This window comes from Polyergus mexicanus, unplaced genomic scaffold (assembly GCF_030449975.1).
Source record: "Polyergus mexicanus isolate NDT 795.1 unplaced genomic scaffold, iyPolMexi1.0 SCAF_5, whole genome shotgun sequence".
In the NCBI taxonomy this organism is placed as follows: domain Eukaryota; kingdom Metazoa; phylum Arthropoda; class Insecta; order Hymenoptera; family Formicidae; genus Polyergus; species Polyergus mexicanus.
The window spans coordinates 8456141-8481526 of NW_027223325.1; the positions used below are offsets into that span (position 1 = coordinate 8456141).

The window sequence follows — 25386 nt, forward strand, 5'->3', positions numbered from 1 at the left end:
TATATAATATATAAGAATATAATCAAACAGTTAATCAAATCTATTAATTAAATTGTCCTCGAATTCAACTTTCTTTGGTTGCGAATTAAATGTAACTGATTATGCATTACGACTCGCCGGAAGTTTTAACGGAGACTTCCGTCTAGACACTTCCTGCCAATTGGTAAGCATAGCAGGATTACACTTGCTTGTATAAAAGGACTTGCGAGATTTATCAGCGTCACGGTCCTTGCACAATCCGTCAGACGGCGTGAAATTTTCGGTTTTACGTAAAGGCATCTTCGACCTGTTGCCAGATGCTTTCTCTCTCTTCGTTATCAAATAATTGCGAAGTAATACATCGTCATATTTTGGTGAAAGTTCGAGAAGTTCTTTCGCGAAAACTTTATCAAATTCCACGCGTCCATTTCTCGTCGTTCCATTTCCTGCAAAGAAGGATGTATCGGAACATTTAGATTATTATTAATTAAAAATATAATATATATATATATACAGGATATTTTTTAATAAGTGGAAAGTATTGCAGTGGTGGATTCAGGATACAAAAATAAGAAAAAAAGTTCATATAAACATATGTCTGATATAGGAAACATTCTGTATATATATTAAATATATATTAATATATTAAAATAATAAGTTATATTAAATAAATAATAATAATTATTATTATTATATTTATTTATATATATAATAATGCCTTTATTGATAAATGCGCCTCTAATTTACTTCAATATACATTACCGTGTGTTTTCTCATTAACAATTTCTTTTTCAGCGAAACTTTTACTGACATTAATTTTTGATGCTCGATATTTTCTCATCGTATTATTGAAAAATCTTAGTTTTAAACAGGGATTTCCAGTTTCGTTTGTATATTGTGATGTCATTACATGCTTCGATGCTACATGCTGTAATAAAAGCTTCCTGAAGAAAGTTGTAATGACGAATTTTAACTGTAATTATTAACTTTGTCGCTGGTTTTTGTACCATTTTTCGAACAATTTCATCCTTTCTCCTGCATCTCGATGCTAAGGTATTTAAAATATCCTTGGTGTACGCATTTATCTTTCTCGTGATACTCGATAATTCGTTGTACTCGAGTTTAAGTCGTCTGACGAGGTAACTCTCGACTCCCGAAATCGTTATATCAGAATCGATCGCATTGTTATTTAAAAGATTACAGGATACTCCTACATCCTTGACTAGAATGGCATCTTGAAGACCATCAATTTTATTACTCCTGTAACGCGAATCACAAATCCTGCTTATTCAATTCTTCAATTACAAATATATCGAGAAGTTAGCGAAATAAAATAATGGAAAAAAAAATATATAAAAGAAAATAAGAGAAAGAGAAAATCTCAATATAAAAATTTCAGGGATTAAAAGCAATATTTCTTCAATTATTATTTTTCGCATTAATTGAAAGTGACATTTTTAATTTAAATGTTTTTGGAAACTAAAGGACACGCGCGTTTTATCGTGAGTTTCGTATAAGATCTTTACATTTTTAATAAACAAAATTACACCTATAATAGGGATATCCGTAATAATCGATCCTCTGCAAGGGATCATTCTGTATTACTAGGAATTCATCACGCGTATAATCTTTTACGACATTAATCGAATTCGATGATATCGTCGAAGCAATCGGATTTTTATCATGCCGTGAAGGAGGATCATTCTCAAAATTCTTCGTGCCGGAAATCGCTGAATATTTTCTTCTCTCCGACATAATACTAATAGATGCATCGCCCGTTTCCGGGGAGCTAATTGCGCATATCTGGAGACAAAGATTTTACTAATTAACGATACGCGATAGGCGTATGTATAAATGATAGTCCCTTTCGCTCCATTATTTTATTATTAATAATATATCTAAATGAGTATGTTAATTTATCACATTTATATAACGTATTGTAAGTCATACGCACAATAGTGATATAATTACCTGAAAATATAGCGCGGAAAAACAAACGTAGCGTCGCGACACGGAGGAGGATGTGAGGACAATTACTTATCAACAGATTCATCGATTAAAGAATTCGACCGATTAAAGGATTCATCAATTGTATGTAATTACCGAGATCCTGAGCTTTCTTCGGCCCATCACCGAGAAACACAAGCAGGTACCGTACTCGTGTCTTTGTCGAACTTCGTTACACGTATCCATCACATTATAATAAAATCGCGATATTACCGATCAATTTTGGAAAACGAAAAAAAGAATTAATGTTTCCTTGTTTGGTCTAAAAAGTGGGTTATATTCATCTCTCAATAAAGCGATCGAGATTAATTCTTGGCTGCAATCTGTAGGCAACTTCGTTTACGCTTATTCAGAAATCTATTTTCTACAGTATGTATTGAGCGTTATATACTTCTTTCGTAAAAAACAAAATTATAAATTATAAATCAAATTATGATATAAAAATTTAATATTAATATGTATTTAAATATATATTATAAATTAAAGTTTGCGCTTATCAATAAAAAGTCAATTTCTTGAGGATATATATACAATATATTTTACGTAAACAAATGCCTGAGATTTAAGCGATCTTATTTAGATTCTAAAATGTTATGTTTTATTAATTTTATTTTATGACAGATCCGCCATTGAACTGATTGTAAATAAAGAATTCTACGCCAATGCTGGCTCATTTTCTCCGGCCAGTTGCGGCCTATACGATAACGATGACGATGGTGGTGTTAACGGATTAACATCGTCTTCGTGGCTTTGGGCGCCTGTTGCCTTTCAGGCATTGAAATTTCATTTGATATTTTATCGGTTTTTAATTAATTAGTAAAATACAGAAGGCGATTATTATTTAAAAATACAAAAATATAAATTTTATGCGAGTATATATTTATATTAGTTATATATAACTATTTATATTTCTATACAGGAAAAATTGTATTCTATTAGAGCGCGACGAAATTTGTTTTTCCAATGAGATTCTCTCTGTTCAATATCCAAGAATGATTCTCTCAAGCCTCGCTCTTTTACAATTTTTCGCAATTCTCGACGTAATAATATGACAATAATAATAAAAAGGGCAAGACACGTTTTGATATTTAATACGGCAAATTTTTTTCTGCTTTCGCAATTTTTTTCAAAAATTTCAATTTTTGTATATCACGGGCCCAGAAAAGTCCCATACGGGTATACGTCACTGTACCAGTTCGCCGAGCACGGTCGAGGAACAGGTCGCGACGTCGCGGCCCCCAACAGTCCTCGGCGTTTCGTTCGCCAGTCATCGTCGGATTCGTCCCTCTGGGTTCTCCGATATATCTCGCGCGAGAATGTGCAAGTCTTAGTGCGCAATTCATCGTTCAAAAATCCTAGGAGAACCTTTAGAAATCTGTGTATAGGATCTCTTCAAGAATTATAATACTTGCGATCTGGAAGATCCGTGGCGGTCCCAGGGACTGCGATGTCTGGACCACCGTGTCCGATCCGAGTCAGAGATGAAAGAGTCGTGATGAAAATTGATTATCAATGACCGGTACTCATAAAGATCGATTGCTGATTGATAAATACGATATTATATTAATATTGGAATATAATAAAATGACCGGTTAGGTTTAATTAGGACATTGTCATTATTAAAATATAATGTATTATATCAATATTTAAATAATTTACAGGAATGATAAATAACTATTCGAGAATCCAGAGAAAGTAGCGACGATCGCTGATTCGCCATCGGATTCGAGAAAGTTGTATATCGGTTTGCGCGATAATGTCGGGGACTCGCAAGTGACATTTTCGCTTCTATTTCTGAACTAAGCTCGTTCGCTGAAACGATTGACCGGAACATTTCATCGGAATAGTAATGTGCGCGAATGGGTATCGAGTCGATACCAAGAAATATATCGCAGCTCGTTCATTAGCGAAAGCTCAGTGATCGAAAAAATTAAATGGAAAAAATGCGCAGAGAGAAGACAGAATCAGATCGAATTCGCCCGATTGATGAGAGGAATCATGGCATGAATAGATAAATAATAAATATAATAGCGATAAGAGCAATGAGACATTTGTGACGCAAGGATAACTAGAGTGGCTTTATCGAGCTCGATATCCTCGATCCTAGAATATCGAATTGGATTTCTTCTTTGAAGTATCATATTTGGGAGTCTGGTTATCACGGTTCCCTTTAATGAGGATTTATATATAGAGATTAGAGACGGATGGTATGTGTCAAGATTAAAGGAAAGTGATCTTTGTGAATATCGGGACGAGTCGAGTGAGATCGAATGGAGTGACGTCGGGATTTCTCGAAGATCATCATCGTCGTGGATCATCGATGCAGCGCGATGTCGGTCTGGTTGCCTGTCCTGGCAGCGACGCTGTGCCTCTGGATGAGCGCTGGTGAGTTCAATGCGAGATCACGCACCGGGATTGGCAGATTGAGATATATTTATGTCATAATGATTCTTTTCTGGAATTGAATTTTAAAAAAAATTAAATCTATATCGCTATCATTTTAATTAATGGACTCAAATTAATAAATAATTAATTAATAACGAGTATATAGAAGTTACACTAGTTCTGCAATATTATATTAATTTAAAGCCGCGAGATGCGATACGATGATTAATGCTCTAAGATCTCTGAGAGATCGCGGGATATCGAGAGATCTATAAAGTAGCAGTTGCGAAATAATCAGGAAATTTAGAAAACCGAGAGAATCTTTTACAAGCATTCCATGAAGATATGTCGCCAAGAGTATCCATAGCTTCCTAGATGAAAAATATCCGTGATACTCGTTTTTATTTATTTTAAACTATTCTTTTATAATGATGAAATATCTCGGAGCAGGAATGTTTACAATGTCCGCGATAATTCCAAACGAGATAATTTCGAAATTACTGATTAATATATATATATATATATGTATTATACACATTTTTTTCTAAATATAATCTTCCAACATCGCATATTGCGGCTTGTTTGAGAAAAAGTATATATGAGATAAGAGTTATACAAATATTTTTTTTTTCTAATATATATAATATCGCGAAGAAAGCTGCATTCGCATGTATAAAGATATTAGAGCGATCGTTAGTGCGTTATTTAAACACGCGACGTATTTTTTTATCTGAAAGAGAAAGAGAGAGAGAGATATAATTTCTTTTTATTCGCATAAAACAGCGGCTGTTTCGCGATGCAAACTTGCAGAATTATGTTCGATACAGATATATTTTGTTTTGGATATGCCAACGATACCTTTCTCTACAAATCGCACAATTATATGTGCTATAATAAAAAATATTTACTGTAACAAAACATCTTTCGTAATTTTAGATTTTACACAGTAACTTATTTGCTTTAACTTTGATTTTTTTTTTTTTTTTTTTTTTTGTAAATATCCTTATAATAAATTTTAGATATAATTATTGAAGATCCCTTTAATATCTCTTACATAAATAATTTGTAAATTCGCATAAAATGAGCATATAATAAATATTGAAATATGATATAATATCTCTCTTTAAATTATCGTAAAGTTTTATACTAAATCTACATTATATATAAAATATATTTTTAAAAATGATTAAATATTAGTAATAATAAATTATATTCTTTCTATTTTTTTAAAAATAATTTAAAAGTTAAAATAATTTCCATCATATATTGCTGACCATTAAAATTGCAACACTATATATATATAATATATATATCAATTTTAAATGCGATTAGCAATGTGTACTCAACTTTTTTTAAAAATTAATTTTACATAGATATGATATCAAGGCTATACATCTAGACAAATTTAATATGTGAAATACCAAATATTGCCACATAGGCCAATCTCATATATGGCAAGGCATCATATATGTCACTACCTATGACTGTTCCCGATAGCGAGTGGTCGGGATTTGAGCAGGTAGAAAGTCCATAATACCTCAAGAAAGTCTTGCGAAGGCCTTTCAAAGTCGGCCTTTTGTCAAATCCCTCTTCCTCAACTCAGATAATTGCCGAAGAAAGCCAGAGAGCAACCGATCGCTCGCGCACGCGGTAACAGTTGCGACACGATTACGAGAATGTATGTTCGAGCGCAAGAATGCAACAAGAGATGGAGGATGACGGATGTTTTGCATGTACGAACATACCGACAATCGTTTGAACATTAAAGACTTCAATTAGTCGAAATAATTGCAATCGAACCTCGTAATTGCAATTTAATTCCTGTCATCCTATAAGATGAGCTCTATGGCCATTTTAGTTCGTACGTTAAAAATAACAAGAAAATGAAGTACCATTTAAATAAATAAATCAAAGTAATATTGAAATATCTTATCGGATCGATATATGTGATTTAAAGTGACAGATAATAAAAATTATATTTTCCTGAAACAATATTTCTATGTAATAGATACTTTATATATTAGGTGTACAACTTTGCTTCCGCCGTTTTCCTATAGATGGCTTTAACGGTAAGTAGTGGTCGAAATAAATAGATCATAGACGTCATGCGATAAATTTGGGCATCTGTCAACATAATCCCATAGAAACATTAGTCGATTTGTGTCTGCATCATAAAGTTATTCTCGATTGAAAATGTCAGTTTACGAGCCAAATTCTCGTCATTTGCGGAAGGTTTTAATTTTCTGCTTCAATATGAAGAAATCTGCGGCTGAGGCTCATCGAATGCTCTCAAATACTTATGGTGAAGCCGCTATTAGTGAAAGAACGTGTCGTGAGTGGTTTCAACGCTTCAAGAACGGTGATTTTCACGTCGAAGACCGGCATAGCGGTGGAAGAGAGAAGATTTTCGAAGATGCAGAATTGGAGGCATTACTTAATGAAGACTCGAGTCAAAGTCAAAAAGAATCGGCACCATCATTGGGAGTGACTCAACAAGCAATTTCAAAATGTATAACCAGTTTTTTACATTAAAGCCTCGAATTTTGGAAAAAAATGGCGGAAGCAAAGTTGTACACCTAATATTTCTAAAAGAAGAGAAATTCTCTTTATTCTTATTTATATATATATGTATAAAATACATATATATATATTTACACAATTTATTTTTTATATCTAGTGCCAAGAATAAGCGATATATCGAATAATCTAGGATAAGCCAGTGTAAATGCATTTCTAAGTTTGACATCACGCATATAAATGTGTGTTGCATCTCCCGTCGATCGCATGTACATGCATCACGTTTGACATGATTAATCCTTTGAAGAATAATTAAATACAACCAGGAAGCATGCGATTTTGCGAATAATTACAGCCACTTCGACACGAGCTCTTATTCTTTTATGCTGAGGGCAATCGTTGATAGTTTAACCATCTTCCTCGATAAAATGTAGCACTTTATATGAATATATACTAATTTTCTAAGTTACTAGCACTTCCTCTTTTCCATTTTAATTTTTTATATTGATTAATTTTGAATTTATTTATATTATTATTTATTTTCTTAAATTTTTTTTTTTTTCTTGTATCATAAAATTATCGCGAAATATTTGTACTTCGTGCAGCGGCCTCCTAATATCAATATTCGAAAAATTGATCTATTTAGATTTCAACGCTGGACTGGTCAGAATTTCTCGAGATACGTTGCTTGAATATTTCAATATCATTCGAAAGTTCGTACAGCAGAATAGTAACAGCTCTCGCTATGCACGGTGTGTACTATACGCGGTAGCCACCGGAAAAATAAAGGCGGGCACGATCTACGCATGCCAGAAATATCGGCCTCGTGTAAACCTTCTCTTTGCGTTCTTAATAGCTGATACCGCATGATAAATACTAGGAAACTTTTTATCATGAATTTTAATTTTTCTGGACAAAAAAATTAATTTATTTTACTCAATATAAATACACGGTATTGTTGCGAGAGTGTATGTATTTCTCTCCTTGCACTTCGTGTCTAATTTGTAAAAATGGACGGTAGAGCGAATTAAATTTCTTTACGATATCCACAATAGTTTTTGTAAATGAGTGAAACGGTACTAGAATGGTGCGTGCGAAGGAAAATGCGTGCGAGGACGAACTTTATTCTCAGCACGGTGAAGCAGTGACACGATCGCAAACTCGTGAGACACGGGTATTAATATATGTTGCACCTGGCGGTGGCATAAACGGGACGCAGACACTCGGCAAAAACTGACGGTCAGGCTTTACAATAAGAGTTCGCCTTGGTTTAATCCTTTTCAAAGCCTAAGGCGAATGTTCGCGTTTGAAACAGAACTAATATATTTATAATTAATCCAATAATTATTTTTAATTGCAAATGAAAGTAAATTAATAACCAAATATTTTTAAAATTTTTAATGAAAAATTTCACAGGAGAGATAATATTATAATATCATTAATATATTTGGAGGAAATGTAGAATCATATATTTTTCACTTTCAAAGATTTATTACGAAAGTTGAAAAGACTTCTGAGATGCATAAATTTCGAATAAAATGCGTGAATTATTTTAAATAGAAATCTTAATGAAAAATTTTGAGTATGAATTATTTTTTAGTATTTTCCATTTAATACGATCTTTCATGAAAAAAAAAAATGATAATTATCGCGATTACTTGCCATTCATTTCATTCTTCAACAAATGGTTGAATACATATAGCCGAAAAAAAAATGTATAAAAAGAAAATTGATGGTAAAATGATTGGTATAATAATTGGATAGTCAGATCTTTAACTCATTTAGTCCCTTTCTATTTTCAGTAATAATTACAATAAAATATATGTCTCTGAAAAAAGAATGTATAGGAGGAAAATTGATGTGAAAATGATAAGTATAAAAAAAATTTTTTTTTTAGTATATTAATAAATTGCAAATAAAAAAATGGATGATTCAAAAAAAAGAAGAAGAAGAAGAAGAAGAAGAAGAGAAGAGAATTGGAAGTGAAAGAGATCCTTGTATGAAATTACATCGGGATCCGGTATTTTTCGTGAGAATATTATAACAACGTCCAAAGCGCAGAGACAGTCGTACAAATCGGGTCACCAGACGCCGAGCAAGAACCCATACCTAACCTTCACTGACACCAAGACTCGTCGACCATGTCGACGATGGAGGGACCAAACGCGTTTCCACTGACTCGTAGAATTATTGGCGATAGCGCGATAGTATTCGTGCCATCGTCTTCTTCGCGCGCGCTTTATGTCGCGATTTATTGGTCATGTGTTTATTTGCGTCTAGCTTTTCTGCAATATTGATTGCCGTGGAGAGCAAGCTTTCTCCGGAAAAAAAAAACAAAAAAAATCCGACTGGTCTTACAAAATGGCATAAACATACAATTGAAGCGAAAACTCGGGTACGAAGAAAAAGAGCATAAAATTATAATATATAAATGTAAATCTCGTAGAAAATGAAATCAACATATACAAGTCATGTATAGTTAAAAAATTCGAATTTTAAAAATTGTTAACTTATATTATTTTTACACAAGATTTGCGCTTCACATATTATATTATCCTTTTTAATTTAAATTATAAAATGTTTATTTAATTTTTTATTTAATATTTTAGCGATAGTATTTTTTTTTTTTTTTTAATTCTCAGGATAAATATTTACTCGAGTATAAATCCGCTTTTAATAATTTTGGTTTAACGTACGGAAAATAAGCTAATGCAAATCAACAGAGCTAATGCAAATGCGGCAATGTTATTATGCAGTCATAAGATCGTTTCATATCGGGCATTCTTTTCACCAGATAAAATTTGCTCGTAACTAGTTCTAAACAAATTCTTCGGCACTTTTATGGACTACTTATTGCGCTTATTCGTGCATTTATTTCGACCATGTTGCATTAAGGAAAAATCCACTTATGTCATAAGCGACGAGTGTTGCAAGCAACGATTTCATTGTCTCGAGAATAAATACTTATTTCTTTGACATTAAATTCCCTAAATAATTCACAATTGAGAATTTTTAATTTTATAATTTAATGATTACCGAGGAGACGGAAAATAAAATTTTGACTAAGAAAAAGTCGATTTTTTTTAAATTTATGAAAGAACGTGCCATAAAAAATTATCCGATAATTGTTTCGAATAAGGCCTTTTCTGAATTTTGAGAAATATAATCGGGTCTCTCGGCAAAACTCTTTGTTGTGATTCCAACAGTGATAATCAGTCGGGGGAGCCCGACCCCCATCACCCCCATCTCCCAAAATTACCGAAAATTAGGTAATCATATACTGTAAAGTCTACTCCACAATCAAATCAAATTTTAGTTTTAAATCAGAAATAGGGTTAGGTTATATCTTTTGGAAGTAAAGCCCGGGGAGGGGGCCGGAACCCACTACATCCACGCATACACTTTCTCACAATAATCGTCGGGGACCTCGCTTTGCTTCGTAAAATATATGCGTGGACACAGTGGGTTCCGCCCCCCTACGGATGTGCTCCACTTCCGGAAAATAATATAACCTAACCCAAACCTTTTTTTGATTTAAAACTAAAATTTGGTTTGGGTTAGGATCTTCCGGAAATGGAGCTCCTCCCGTAGGGGAAGCGGAACAGGCCTTATTCGAAACAATTACCGATTATCCGTCCAACTTTTATGATTGAGATATTTATTTATCGTATATTATAAAAGATTGAGAAAAACTTTATGCGATCCAAAGGATAACTAGAAAAGAACTGGTATCTTAAGCAGGATTAATAAAAATTTCATGCAATGGCTATCGTAATAATTATTTGTATAAAAGCTAGTGTTAACACAAGTACTTGCATAATCTGTCAGTCGCTATTTTTAGCTAAAACTTGAATCGAATTATCGTTATTAAACAGCGTACAATTGTACAGTGCTTTCAGAATTTTACAGTCTTGATAAGAAAAAATGAATAGAACGTCCAAATGAAGTAGAAAAATTATAACAAATTATTTTATTAAGCGCTCTTCAATTGGCCAATTTTACGTTACTTACTTAAAAAAAAAAAAATCTAAACATTCTCTCAACTACTTTAAATTTCTTAATCATGTTCGAAGAAAATAAATTGCGAGACAATTGGGGACTCTTCGTTTGGAGTTAGAGAGTTCTTCTCTTTAAAATTAAACGGCATCCTGTGTCTCTCCTATCTCGTGACAATTCTAAGGAGGAGGAAGATGAGTCTCGAATCTTCTCGAGAGTATTATATAAAAGATCGTTAAAACGCGATTGCTCGATTTTTCGACTCTCGAAGGCGTTGGTCGCGCATGAAAGTGAAGCGTCACGCCGAAAGAATATTTAAGGACCGACGAAGTGACCTCACCATGTGAAGTGAAAGTTCCCCCGGCATCGCTTCGATTCGACTCTCGGCACCACACGACCGAGACGATGGGAACAAAAAGAGATGCACGGCCTCTTTCGGCACCCACGGTATCCGGAAATATGCGTGCCCCAATGACGTCATGACCTTGGTCGATGTTCGTGTACTTTTCGAAATCTTCGATCTGCAACTTGCGTTTCTTGTTGGTATACTTTTACAGGAAATTGATGTCAAAATGATCGGTATAATAATTGACAGACTTTTTTGGTGCAATAATAATTGAGCAGATTTTTATCTCATTTAGCGCCTTTTTCTACTATTAGTAATAATTACAATAAAATATATATATATATTTTTTTAATTATATAGAAAGAGAAAATTATAGGGGGTGAAATGATTGGTATAATAATTGATGATTAGATTTTTATCATGCAATTCCTTTCTGCTTTTAGCGCACTAATTACGATAAAATATATTTTTTTGAAAAAAAAATATATATAGAAAAAAAAATTGATGTTAAAATGATTGGTATAATAACTGATCAGATTTTTATCATTTAATTCCTTTCTATTTTTAGTATAATAATTATATATACAATAAAAAATATATCTATCTGAAGAAAAAATATAAGAAGAAAATTGATGATAAAATGATTGGTATAATAATTGATGATGAGATTTTTATCATTTAGTTTCTTTCTCTATTTTTAGTAATATAATAATTATGATAAAATATATATCTCTGAAAAGATATATCTAAGAAATGATCAGGCAAAAGGATCATTAAAGAGCACCCCTGAGATTGATGATAAATCGATTTCAAGAACTACCTGAACGTTCGTTCTCGGAACGGATCTAAAGTATTTGAAAGGCAAAAGAGGTAAGAGCGCCTGTATGTAACGAGAAAACATCGCCGGGACTCGGCTTTGCAATCCACCGCGGCCAACGACGGAAATCGAGTGGTTCACTTTCAGATCCTGTTGCACGTCTCGCATTACTTTATCACTGCATCATTCGCTCAATCGTGAGTCACGCGAAAATTGCGCCTGTCACATCATTCCGCGAACAATATTTTGAAAATCCCTTCATCGTGTATAAAATAAACCTCGTATTTCTCAATTAAAAATTATGATCATTATTTCAGCTAATAATAATATAATTATTATTGTTTCAATAATAATTAAAATAATAATTATTTCAACTAATAATGATTGAATTATTAATTCTTAATCTCTAATTAAATAATTAAATTATTAGGTGTACAACTTTGCGTCCGCCGTTTTCCTATAGATGGCTTTAGCGGTAAGTAGTGGTCGAAATAAATAGATCATAGACGTCATGCGATAAACTTGGGCATCTGTCAACATAACCCCTATAGAAACATTAGTCGATTTGTGTCTGCATCATAAAGTTATTCTCGATTGAAAATGTCAGTTTACGAGCCAAATTCTCGTCATTTGCGGGAGGTTTTAATTTTCTGCTTCAGTATGAAGAAATCTGCGGCTGAGGCTCATCGAATGCTCTCAAATACTTATGGTAAAGCCGCTATTAGTGAAAGAACGTGTCGTGAATGGTTTCAACGCTTCAAGAACGGTGATTTTCACGTCGAAGACCGGCATAGCGGTGGAAGAGAGAAGGTTTTCGAAGATGCAGATTTGGAGGCATTACTTAATGAAGACTCGAGTCAAAGTCAAAAAGAATTGGCACGATCATTGGGAGTGACTCAACAAGCAATTTCAAAACGAATCATAAATGTATAACCAGTTTTTTTACAATAAAGCCTCGAATTTCGGGGAAAAAACGGCGGAAGCAAAGTTGTACACCTAATAAATAAATATTAATTTTTATTTAAATTAATTATCAAGAATTAATTATTCACGTTATAAAATTCCTTAATCATCGTCTATGATTTCCCATCTAAATCGCGTAAAAGTATTCGCCTCAACGTGCAATGAGGCGACAATTTGTCGGTAATATATGTACAAGCATTGAATTACGCGAAATCGATACGTCGATGTTAATTGATGCTGGCAAATAATTACGAGTCCGTCCAGCTAATTTGCCGATCAACGATCGACCGATCAATTTATCGAGTTTCACCCGTTTCCGATATACATCTGCCTGTGCCGAAGTGAGAACTCTCGCGAGAGAAACGAGCTCTCGGAGCATAAATCACGAAGTCGGACTTTCTAGTCATTAACGACAGCTCTAGTGACGAGAGCTACCTGCCTAGAGCCATCGGCGATGTTCCCGATGTTGTTCTATTCGTCTCTAAGAGGCGAGTTTTAACATTTTGCGTTTTAACTAAATGTTACGCTCGTACCACCGATTATCGAAAAAAATCACGGTGTGATTTATTGAAGAGCCATCAGAAATCTTAATATACCGAGTAGAATAGAATTAGCCACGCAAAATTATCAATTCTCTTAATATTGCATTCGATAAGAATCAATTTTTTTTTTTTTTAATTAAAATTTTAATTTCGACACATTTAAAAAATCCTCAGGGACAGTTAAGGGGATGCCTCGTTAAATAGAATATCGGAAATAATATTAACCGTACGATATAAAAAGCAAGTAACAGAACAAATAAATTTCACAAGCTACTGCTTACTTATATTCGAAGTGAATTTTGGTTTCACAAAAAAATTTTCTTCTCGAGAAATATCGAAAAAAAAAAAAAAAAAAATAACTCATTAAGCATGCGAGAAAGGTGTATCAAGTTAGTCATATGCGGGAATATGACACGTCTTCCGTTCTGTTTTACTCGTGATAATTATCTGATTATATAGTCAAATCGATCTCGAGGATATATTTGCGAAAGGATTGAGACAATATTTCTAAATTTCAGGATTCTGAAAGAAGATTTTTTTTTTTTTTTTTTTTTTAATCTGAGTTAACTGCAACTCTTTCCGCAAGATTAGTTGATCTTTCAAATTAAAATCGCTATTCTTGCAGAACGAGACACTTTTTTATCTCGCCTTGCATGAAGAATAATTATAGTGACCTGATCTCAAGGATCATTGTGAAAGGAGATTGAAATTCTACCTGCCTCTCTGCCTGTCCCTTCCCTGAGATTCTGATCACCCAGATGACAGTGAGTTTTCCTGCGCACATTATTAATTAATAAAGAGTAAATTCCTTTAATTTACAAAGAGCGAATTAATAAAGAGTAAATCCCTTTAATTTACATCTCTCTCAAGATTTCAAGATGCGTCGCTTTTTTTTTTTTTTTTTTTTTTTTTATTATCCCACGAAAAACATCACACGTGCCGAAAGGAAATATCTTCCATTCCATTTGTTGCGGAAGGAAAATTTTGGAAAGAATATTGTGAAAATTTTGAAATTCTTCTGCTTCTTTCATACACTTTACGCTCTTACGTAATGATAGGGTAAGTTTCTTTTTAATTAAAGTGGAGTTTCTCTCGAAAGTAATTAACAAATCGGTACGATCTAATTACAAATCCTTCTTCAGAATTTTAATCGAAGCCGGGTTTTCACAAATTAATATTCCACTTGATTTTTATAAATTCTTCAATAACACAGAGTAGAATTTACTTTAATTGATTATTTAAACAATTTAATTAATTCTTTTTCTAAAATTTTCATCGAAGTTGAATTTAGTTGAAGCAAAGTACTTTCCATTCCATTCTTCCCGAGATAATCGCTCAAGGATCATTGTGAAAGGCCTGAGAGACTCCACCTGCCCTTCTTTCGAGAGAGCGGATCCCCCTCATCATCGCGGGGAGAACACAGTATAGAGTTTCCTTTAATCGGTCATCCACAAAGTAGGGTAACTCACTGCCGGTAATTCCAGCGAACAGCAAGATTTCAATGTCCAAGGAACAGTGTATGGTTTACGTCAACGAGGCATATTGGTATTCCGTTAACGTTATCTGTCAATATTGAGTTAATGTGTTATACGTCAATATTGATGGAATAACAGTAGTCGCGAGTTGACGGGGTACCAACATCACATCAATGTCAATGATTCGAATGCATGAAAATTGCATGAATCCACGCACAAGCGAATAGATTTCTCGATCATTCAAGATATCGACAATTCTAACGGATACACGCGCGTCGCTTATCATTCGATACAATATCGGTGAATAGAACTCCGTTCCTCTCTCGAGAAAAAAGAATTTATTGGGTGATTGCATAAGTTCGTGCCCGATTTAAATATAAACTTCAATAGATTATATTTTAGAGATAAGACTTTTATTAATCAATTATATAGTCTCCATTCTTTTCTACAATGGTTTTCCAACGATCTGTAAGCTTGTCGATTCCATTTTTGAAGGAAGAACTTGGTTTTTCTTGAAAAAAGTTTGTAAGGTGGTTTTCGACAGCTTCCTCGGAATTGAGATTCTTGCTATTTAAACTATTCTGCAAAGACCGGAACGGATAAAAATCTGAAGGCGCAATATCTGAATGAATATGGCGGGTGCTGCAGAATTTCCCATTGCAACTCCTGCAGTTTTCCTGCAGCTTATTCCTTTCAGTCAGGAGATGCGGCACCCACGTATCAAGCTTGGAAATGTATCCAAGCGTTTTTAAATGACGAAAAGCGGTTGAATTATCGATGTTCAGCCTCTCAGCAATATCCTCAGTTGTAATCCTTGGGTTTCTTTCCACTAAGGCATGCACAATGTCATCATCAATGTCAGAAGGCCGTCCAGAGCGGGGGGTTGATCCTCCATGTTGAAATCACCATTTCGAAATCTGCCAAACCACTTTTTGACTGTTCGGAGAGCAGGAGCGCGGTCCAAATAAACGCTTTGAATATTTTTTTGTGCAATCCCAACACTCACGCCTTTCCGAAATTCATATAACATTACATGCCGCAAATGCACCTTTTCGTTCTCCATTTTTAATGATTTCTCTTATGCACAAATGGACTTATCTGAACAATATCTGACGCTAAATTGACATAAGACAACGTCATCTATTCGGTGTAAGCAACAATTATCACACGAAAACAATAGAACTCCGCCATGCAGTAACTTAATGCCATCTATGAAAATCGGGCACGAACTTATGCAATCATCCATGCACATATAAATATATTCATGCGAAAAGACATACAGACAGACAGACGATGCCGAGCCGTGTTCGATCGCACTTTCATCGTCCCACTTTCACCGTGTTGTTCGCATCGCCGGATTGACCGCACTCCTCGTATACTTCTCCTCGCCTCCAGGGGGAATCTTTCGCAACCTCCGCGGCACCTTCGTCCACGTCGAGTCGCCCTCGTCGATCGTCGCGATGTTAAAAGTAAAAAGACACACGGACGAAACGCTTCCCGAGAAAGTCCGGCAACCGCATCCGTCTTAGATGCGTCATCGCATCCGGGGAATAACGACCTGAAGGAAAACTTGCTATCGGTCCGATTTGGGAAAGTCCCAATCGTAATTACGATCGACGAACATTGACGCTCACTCGCATTGGAGAGTGCCCTTTATATAATCTCCCATAATTTTCTCTCTATTTTTTATAACTATATAGAATATATATATATTTCCCTATTTTTCATATATTATATAGAATACATTTTTTTACAATTATATAGAATTATATATAATTAAATATCCTTCCTCTCACTTTTTCTCTTCACAACTCGACATTATAATTTTAATAATGTGTTAATATCTGAATATTTTGCAGTGGCAATTTTTCCATGTCAAAAATATTGCGGAAAATTATTTTTATACATCACAATTTTCTCACAATGTTTGAATCTATTCTAAGTCCTCATAAATTAAAATTTTATTAAAGTAACGTTTATTTAAAATGAATTGGACAATAAGTGATCTTATTATCGATATAAAAATCAATTTCAAATTTATCATCATTATAAATTCATGATTAAAAAATAAAGAAGATTCCGCGAAATTTGCTAATTATTATTAAGTTTATTAATTACAATCTCTCATCTATCGTAGCATTTCCGTTATAAATTGCAATCTCGCTTAACACTACATGCTGAATATTCGATTAAATAAAGGAAAAGGAGTAACACTATGTGTGTGTGTACCAAGAAATTAGTCATCCTGCGACAATGTGATCGTGGTTTGCGGTACTATTCCACGTCATCTTGTTAATATTGAACATACTTATTCGCGTGCGGAATTTTTATTTTTCATCCGATTGTGACGCAATTGACATTGATACAAATACGCATTACAATGCTCACTCGTCGTTCATCTCAAACGTTATAGCGGTATCGAAGTCACTGCACCGTGAGAATACAGTTATTGTGGTGCGCTATATTCTCATGAAGGGTGAGAAGAGCGCGAAGTGAAGCTATTATGAAGATCGTCACGCTTACGTCGCGAAAACACTTCGTCGTGCCTGCCCGACAGAAGCTCGTTGACTTGAGAACGGTTATTACATCGAAAACAGTCATTTAATTGTAATCCCTTTTCTTCCCATATTGCGAAGCGTGGGATGAATCGCGAGATGGGACGAAGAGAATTTCAATCTCTGCAACAGCTAGCTTCTAACGATGAGTTCCGAGTCTTCTTTAATCTTTACACTAAAAACAAAATTTTTTTTCAATCAAATAAATACATTTTGTTAATTTTCTTTTCTTTTTTCTTTACTCAAATAAATATATACTTCGTTTCCAAAAATGTTTTGTTATATTGAATAAATTACAATATTAGTTACATGCAATAAAAACTATAATTTTGTAAAATACATTATTTTAATATTTTAATATAAAAAAAATATTTATATTTGAGAATAAAAAATTATTTATTAAAATAAAAGAAATTGTTTTAACAAAAAAAAAAAAAAAAAAAAAAAAAGTTTTTTTAAAGGAAGTAATTTTGTATAACGAAGATAAAAAACAATTCTATTTTATTATTTATAAATAAAAGCATACTTTATATATTTTACTAATTCAAATACAATATATTTGCTGCTTAATTGAAACAATTGATTCCTTTGCAAGTATCTAAATGAATAATTTTTTTAGACCAAAAAATTTTTTCTCGGATTCAGTACATTTTTTTTAGTGTAACTTCCAAAAAAAAAAAAAAAAAAAAATCTGTTTTAAAATTTCTTTGATTAATTTTATAAATCAAAACTTAATTTTATTCTTTATATTAAGTAAGATTGTGTTAGGATTTATTCATTCGCGTGATGATAAATAAAATTACACATGCTAATCATATTTTACGAAAGAAGAAAGCAAGGGGCACGCGCGAGAAAAGAAAACTCTCGGAGTAAAATTAAATTCCGTTAATTGTTGCCTGAAGAGAATCCGTATTGTATCTCGATCCGCGAATCCGAAGTAGAGCTAAATTTCGAACGAATTGCGAGCGCGCGTTCTTGTTAGCACGATATGCACTTTCTATTTCTAGTATACTATATACGCGCGCCTTTCGCGCCATATCAGATCGACCGTCTGGTATCATAAACGTTCTTCATCTCGGGACTTTCTACCCCGAGCATATAACTCGCCGGTTTGATCATTCCTAATGTGAAAAGGATCGTCGGTATGGTAATTATCGCGAAATCTCGCGCATGACGATTATTCGTCGGGGATACGCGGTCAGCTGTGAAACGTCAAAAGATCCAGTTACTCGCTTCTCTCACACACAACTGTGCTTTATAAAATAGTACTTAAGACATTTTGAGATCCCTCAAATTCCTCTCGAATTCTCCTCTCCTAGATTACATTTTAAAGCGATACGATTAATTTTTGGGAGGGGGGAAAAACGTGTGATATATACGAACAATCTCTCGAGGAAATGATTTATCTATATTTGTAGATGTGTAGGGGAAAAAGTCATATAGCCGAAAATGCGCAGAATACGAAATCTCATGGGGGGTCACAGTCTACTTGACGATATGAACTCGAAATGCAGGAAGGAATGCATATCAAGGCCGATCTCTTGGTGCTCGCGCATTTCCACCCGCTGCTCTCTCTCATTATCGTTCGATTAATTAGAGCTCGGGCGTGTAAAGGAGCGAGCTCTCGCCGTCGCCGTTCGAAACGCGCTTCCGAGGAATAGAAGTTGATTTGAACGGGATTTCAGTCGCGTTGTCAACCTTCCGTGACGGAGGGGCCATTTGATTACCGACGAACTGAATATTTCTCAATAAGAGATGTAAATGGAAAAAAAAAAAAAAAAAAAAAAAAGTAAACCTTGTTTCTTTTCAATTTTTTTTTCAGTTATTTAATATCTTTATATTTTGATTCCTGCAAATTGATTTTTCATTATTTTTAACTTTGTAGATAATAAATTTGAATTTAACCATTATTATTTTAAATATAGCTCGCATTTCAATTGGCTATAATAATATCGTTATCCATATAAATTCAAAATTATCCGATTTATGTATTTCAAGAAAGAAGATTAAATATGTATACCAGATATAAAAGAATATTATATAATCTTAATTATATATTTTTTTTAAACGTGCAAATGTCAAGTTGGAAAATTTTCGATAAATCCAAGTTATTTCGAAACTCTCCAAAGTTCTAAGCCTGTAAAATATTAATTAGAATCTCAAAAATTTTCAAGTTGCAGACCGTTATAATGACCAATTATATTTTACGCTCGTAGAGAGTCAGTTCAGCGACAATACACCGCCTATAATGTGGCTGGATCGGAATTGGGTGCTTCCGGACAACGAACCCGTAGGAAGCATCGTGACCAGGGTTCGCGCCGAGGACAACGAGCAGGACACGCTGACCTACGGTCTGGAACCTCTCGGGCACAATTATAATGGGGACGACAGCCCGCAGCCGCCGTTGCCCTTCTTCATCGACAACAGCACCGGCACCGTCTTTCTCAACGAGACCCTCAAAGGAAGGGTGAGAGTACTTTCGATATTACAAAATTTATATTTTGTATTGAAATTTTAGTACACATTTTTCAAAAAAAAAAAAAAAAATCTTGGATATTTAAGATAAATAATTTTGATAGGGAAATATCAAACGAGAGTAATATATTTTTAGATAACATAATGTTAGAGAAATATACCTGACTAATTAAAAAAATATATATATATACTGGGTGGCCCAAATAATTGTTTAAAAAAATACATTGTAAATAATTTTCTTAAAAACAATTTTTTTTTTTATATATATATTAATTGATTTGTCTCATTATTCTGTACATAGAAGTATTACAGTAAGATTATCAAAAACTAAATATTTTACGAGATATTTAATTTTATATATCAAAATATGTCAGATTAAAATATAAAATAAAGTACTCAAAAAGTACTTAATGAAAAAATACTTTATTATAGTGTTTTAGAAAGCTCTCGATGTCAGCTACAAGAATACTAAATAAAAAATGGGGGTTTCTATTTAAGATTTTAAAGTTGACCTTCACATGACCTTCAAATGATTTTCCAAGGTCAAATCATTGTCACCATCTTATGGCCCCCTTGAAGCCACACAACTTTTCTTTGAAACATTTTTCTCTTCCGGGCTTGGTTTTTGAGATATTCGACTGGATGGATTAAAATGGGCCACCCAGTATATATATATAATGTATATATAAATAATAAAAAATATTTATTGAAAAAATTATTTAAATTAAAAAGAACGCAATGTATCCTCGATATTGATTGAAAGCACGGCTTGTCTACATATACGGTGTTCGCGAATGCTCGGATATTGAGGCGCTTGAATTATGCTTCCTACTCATTCTTCTCTTTCCAGGGAGGCCAGAACCTGTTCCTCTACGTGACCGTTTCCGATGGTCAGCTCACGGCAAAGACCGAGGTTTACGTCAACATCAAGAACGCATCGGCACCGAATCGAGGAAAGACAAGGTGCGTGCTCGCGCACACACATACACTATGGCATTTTTTTCGGTAGCTTTTGTGCATCCGTATTAAAAAATTTAAAAAAATCTGACGTATTTAAACGCCGACTTTTGGAAAACATAAATATGTAGAAGATTTTCGGAATTATCGATTGAGTTGCGCATCAATCTTAGAAATTAAATATCGTAGAAAAATTTCAATTTTTTAAATAAATATAATTATAAAAAAAAAAAAATAAAGATATATTATAATATTTCATATTTTTCACAGTTGTATGATAACCATTAAATGATAGAATGAAAGAATTACTGTCTTTTCTACAAATTCGGAATTATGGTACTCATATAAGATATAGCAATCGATATCTCGATAAAAATTTTTATTAAATTCAGCGTTTACAAAATGGCGATTTTTCTCACAAAACGGCAAGGAACAACCGGCGACCTTAAGGGGACCGAACCGTGATTCGTTCCATTATTCATGCTCCACTTGCTTAACGATATCAGGGACGGATCGAGCAAAAATTGCAAAGTGTATAGAAAAGTATTTATATTACAAAAGAAATCAGTTTCTTAAGTAAAAAAACGTCAGAATGCTAATTTACTGTACAATTAACGAATTATGTTACTGTTGAATATTAAAACTTTATTTTATTTAGTATTTTTTATTTTTTATTTATTTTTTTTTTTAATTAACAATTTTCTATATTTGTTAATCTCAAAAGAATTCTTTTTTCGTTTTATCTTTAACAGGACACCATTTCCGAATCAGCACGGTTCCGGCGGCCGGATACGACCGCCTTTCCTCAGTTTACCAAATCTACCAAGCTTCCCCTCACCTTTGCCCCCTTTGCCGCCGAAGCAGTATCATCCTGAAACCACGAAACTCGAATTGGAGAGGACAAAATCCAATGACAACAATGTCAGCGGCAGTACTGACGGCACCATCACGGAGGAGAACGTCCAGGTGAACGAGGTGGAGGGTCCTGCATTGAGCTCGAAAGTCGCACCCTCCGCCGCGCCACCCTCCCAGGATATGGCGATGACCCTGATACCGGTGGTGGCCGGATGCGCTCTCATCGTGGGCCTTGGCATGGGCGCCTGGTCGCTGAGGAACAGATTTTGCATCAGTCGCAAATCCAAGGCGGACACGGTACGTGAAATAGAATTTATCCAGAAACAAGAAGATAAATGTGAAGAAATAATTTTCTTGAAATATATTAACAATTGTGTTTAATTAGGATTTTTAATGACCTGTTGAGACGCTTGTTGAAACAATGTTCGACGATTTTCAGAAAGAACAGGCGTCAGTTAGCGTCTCTAATCTATCCGACGATCCTTCTCTCATTCTGAAGAGATGGCGAGGTCCAAAGGCTCGCAGCAATCGTTACCAGCCATGGGAGAAGGAGTCTCAAGCAGGCATTCAGAGCAAACAGGAGGATAAGTGGGAGTTTCCCAGGCATAGATTGAAGGTAATGATCGCCATATTCGTTGATCCTCGCAATCAATAATTAATTCTTGGATATGTTATTAAACTCCCAAATAGAACAATCAACTGGCTAATTAAATACATTAATGTATCAGATAAATAAGCTCTGATTAGTTCAGAGTAATAACTTGATTAAATTAAATTAAATAGTTATTTCTTTATCTTATTCTTTGTTAATTGATTAATTAATCATTCCCAGGTTTTCAACATCCTTGGCGAGGGTTGCTTCGGCCAAGTGTGGAAGTGCGAGGCTCTAGACATCGACGGCAAGTCCGGCGCCACGATTGTAGCGGTGAAGACTCTGAAGGAAAATGCTACCGAACGTGAACGGCTGGACCTCGCGCAGGAACTGCGGGTCATGAAGAACCTGGATCCTCATCCCAACGTGGTGCGGCTCCTGGGATGCTGCACCGAGCGCGAACCCATGTTCGTCATCTTGGAATATGTAAGTGGCGGCAAGCTGCAGAGTTTCCTCAGAGCCTCCAGGGAAGAAAGGAATCATGGAGGCGCAGGATTGACCTCCAGGGATCTTACTGGATTTGTGTATCAGGTAAAGGAATCGGCGGGAGCCAAGTATTCCGAGTCTGTAGTCAACTGAACTTTTCGATCACTTGCCACGTATCTGCATAGATCGCCAAAGGTATGGAGTATCTAGCGTCGAAAGGCATCATTCACAGGGACTTGGCCGCCAGAAACATTCTAATCGACGAGAGTCGTGCGTGCAAGGTAGCGGACTTTGGCTTTGCCAGGGACGTGGCGGCCAATCAGATTTATGAGAGAAAATCCGAAGGTAGACTTCCGATCAGGTGGATGGCACCCGAGAGTCTGTACGACAATATATTCTCCGTCAAGTCGGACATTTGGAGCTTCGGTGTGCTGATCTGGGAAATCGTGACCTTAGGATCGACACCGTATCCCGGATTAGCCGCCGCGGAAGTAAGAATATTTATAAAGTATCTCGCAAGACATTTTTTTCACATAACATTTTCAAGCGCAGTTTTATGTAAATTGAATTAAAAGTCAAGATTAACTGAGAAAGATACGCATTTATAAAATTTAAGAAATTAAATTGGCTAAAATGATACAAAATATGAAATAATTTAATTAGGATTAACATACATATAATCAGAAAGAAAAATTAAATCTAATTAATTAAAAGATATTAATAATTAAAAAATATTATAAATTAATTTAAAAAATCGCGACAAACCATGCTTTCGTTTTACATCTGAAATATTTATATTTTTGCAGGTGATGCGAAGGATTAAAGAGGGCTACAGATTGGACAGGCCTGAGCACTGTAAAAGAGAGCTCTATAATATCATGTATTATTGCTGGGACAAGGATCCGGCGTGCAGGCCGTCCTTTGCCGAACTTGTTAGCCTTACCGAAGGTCTACTGCTCGATGAAACGGACTATATCGAGCTCGATAGGTTTCCAGATCACTCGTATTACAATGTACTCAATCTCAGTGGAGAAAAATTGTGAAGTTTGTGATGATCATTGACGTTGTTGTCACTTTCGACTTTTGTTGAATGGATAATGCGTTTTTGCAATTAACATTATAATTTAATTGAATTGATTTTTATCGCATTATGTATAACGGATATAACGTAAAAGATTACAAACTAAATTATTATATTGAATTCGATAATTTAAATCTTTTTAGCGGATTATTAAATTATATTGATATCTCGATTTATCGAAATATTATACTATATTTGATATGTCTTTGCTCGAAGAACGACTTGAGATAGAATTTTAATATTTTCGCTTGTTACAGCGTAAGACTGTTTGATTGTTTTGTTAAATACTCACGCGTGTGTACATATGACACGATTTTGTATGTTATAAATATATAATATAAACGCGCAATCGCTTCCAGGAAAAAAAAATCTGTATATAATCAAATATAAATATGTATAATTATATATCAAATATAAATATATATATATATATGAAATTTTTTTTCTTCTCTGGAACGCTTATACAAATTGAAGGAAAGTATTAACAAATACTTCAATCACTATTCATTCCTATTGACATGAATTTGTATATATGTACTGAGTTAAAATATTGTTGTAAGTTATTGTGTATTTCCTCTCTCCTTCTTGTAAGAATAAATAGAGATTATATATATGTATAATCTGACTTTTATATATACTAGAATATATATTAGAATATTATACTATATACGCGGCCACCAGCATTTATTCTCTTACCCTATAAATTTAATAAATGGAAATTAAAAAATTTCAAATATAAAAAATTCCATTTATAAAAAAATTAACATAATAAAAAAAATATCTTGGAATATGAAAATTTAATGTAAAAAAGATGATAATATTAAATTAAATAATTTACAAAAAATAATTTTTTTAAAATTAATTTACAGAAATAATTTTTTAAAATTAATTTACAGAAATAATTTCTTGATCAAACCAAAGTTAAATTATATTTTATAAATAAGCATTAGATTTTTTATATGCGATGCATATTGGCTCAATTATCGAAATTAAAATTTGAAACTCAAGAAGACAGAAAATATATTCAACTTAAATTTATATTATATGGTATATACAAAATATTGAGTATTTTGAGTCGCTCAAAAATTAATTGTCAGTTTGTTATTATTGTTAGCAATCAAAATACACATCGGATATTATCGGACATTAAAATTACTTTCGCCATTATATTTTCTACACACACATATATATATATATATATACATACACGCGCGCGCAGTTATTTTTATTAATTATTATTTATCATACAATAATAACACACGAGTCTATTTGTCTCCTTAAAGTTTAGTTAAGAAAAAATTTATGCACTGAATTTCCAACGTCATTCTCTCGAATACGCTAGAATTCGCATAATAATT

At 33.8% G+C, this 25386-nt stretch overlaps 2 protein-coding genes across 4 annotated transcripts; one reads left to right on the plus strand and one right to left on the minus strand.

Moving 5' to 3' along the window:
* Nucleotides 1-99: 99 nt before the first annotated feature.
* LOC138933600 (uncharacterized) lies at nt 100-2172 on the minus strand. The gene is made up of 5 exons (XM_070296423.1): nt 2083-2172; nt 1529-1782; nt 987-1239; nt 742-907; nt 100-425 (listed from the first exon to the last, which is right to left on the minus strand). The coding sequence occupies exons 1-5, from the start codon at nt 2170-2172 to the stop codon at nt 100-102; spliced, it is 1089 nt and encodes a 362-aa protein (XP_070152524.1).
* A 1069-nt stretch (nt 2173-3241) lies between these two features.
* Nucleotides 3242-24376, plus strand: Cad96ca (tyrosine kinase receptor Cad96Ca). Of its 3 annotated transcripts, XM_070295537.1 has the most exons (9): nt 3242-3505; nt 3648-4371; nt 19799-20049; nt 20908-21020; nt 21767-22166; nt 22309-22485; nt 22702-23052; nt 23133-23438; nt 23754-24376. In XM_070295537.1, exons 2-9 carry the CDS (start codon nt 4317-4319, stop codon nt 23988-23990), a joined length of 1890 nt encoding a protein of 629 aa, XP_070151638.1. In that variant the 5' UTR covers nt 3242-3505; nt 3648-4316; the 3' UTR covers nt 23991-24376. The 3 variants fall into 3 exon arrangements, with proteins under 3 accessions (XP_070151638.1, XP_070151637.1, XP_070151639.1); XM_070295536.1 differs by having other exon boundaries at nt 3242-4371; XM_070295538.1 differs by having other exon boundaries at nt 3242-4371; nt 22318-22485.
* Nucleotides 24377-25386: the final 1010 nt, after the last annotated feature.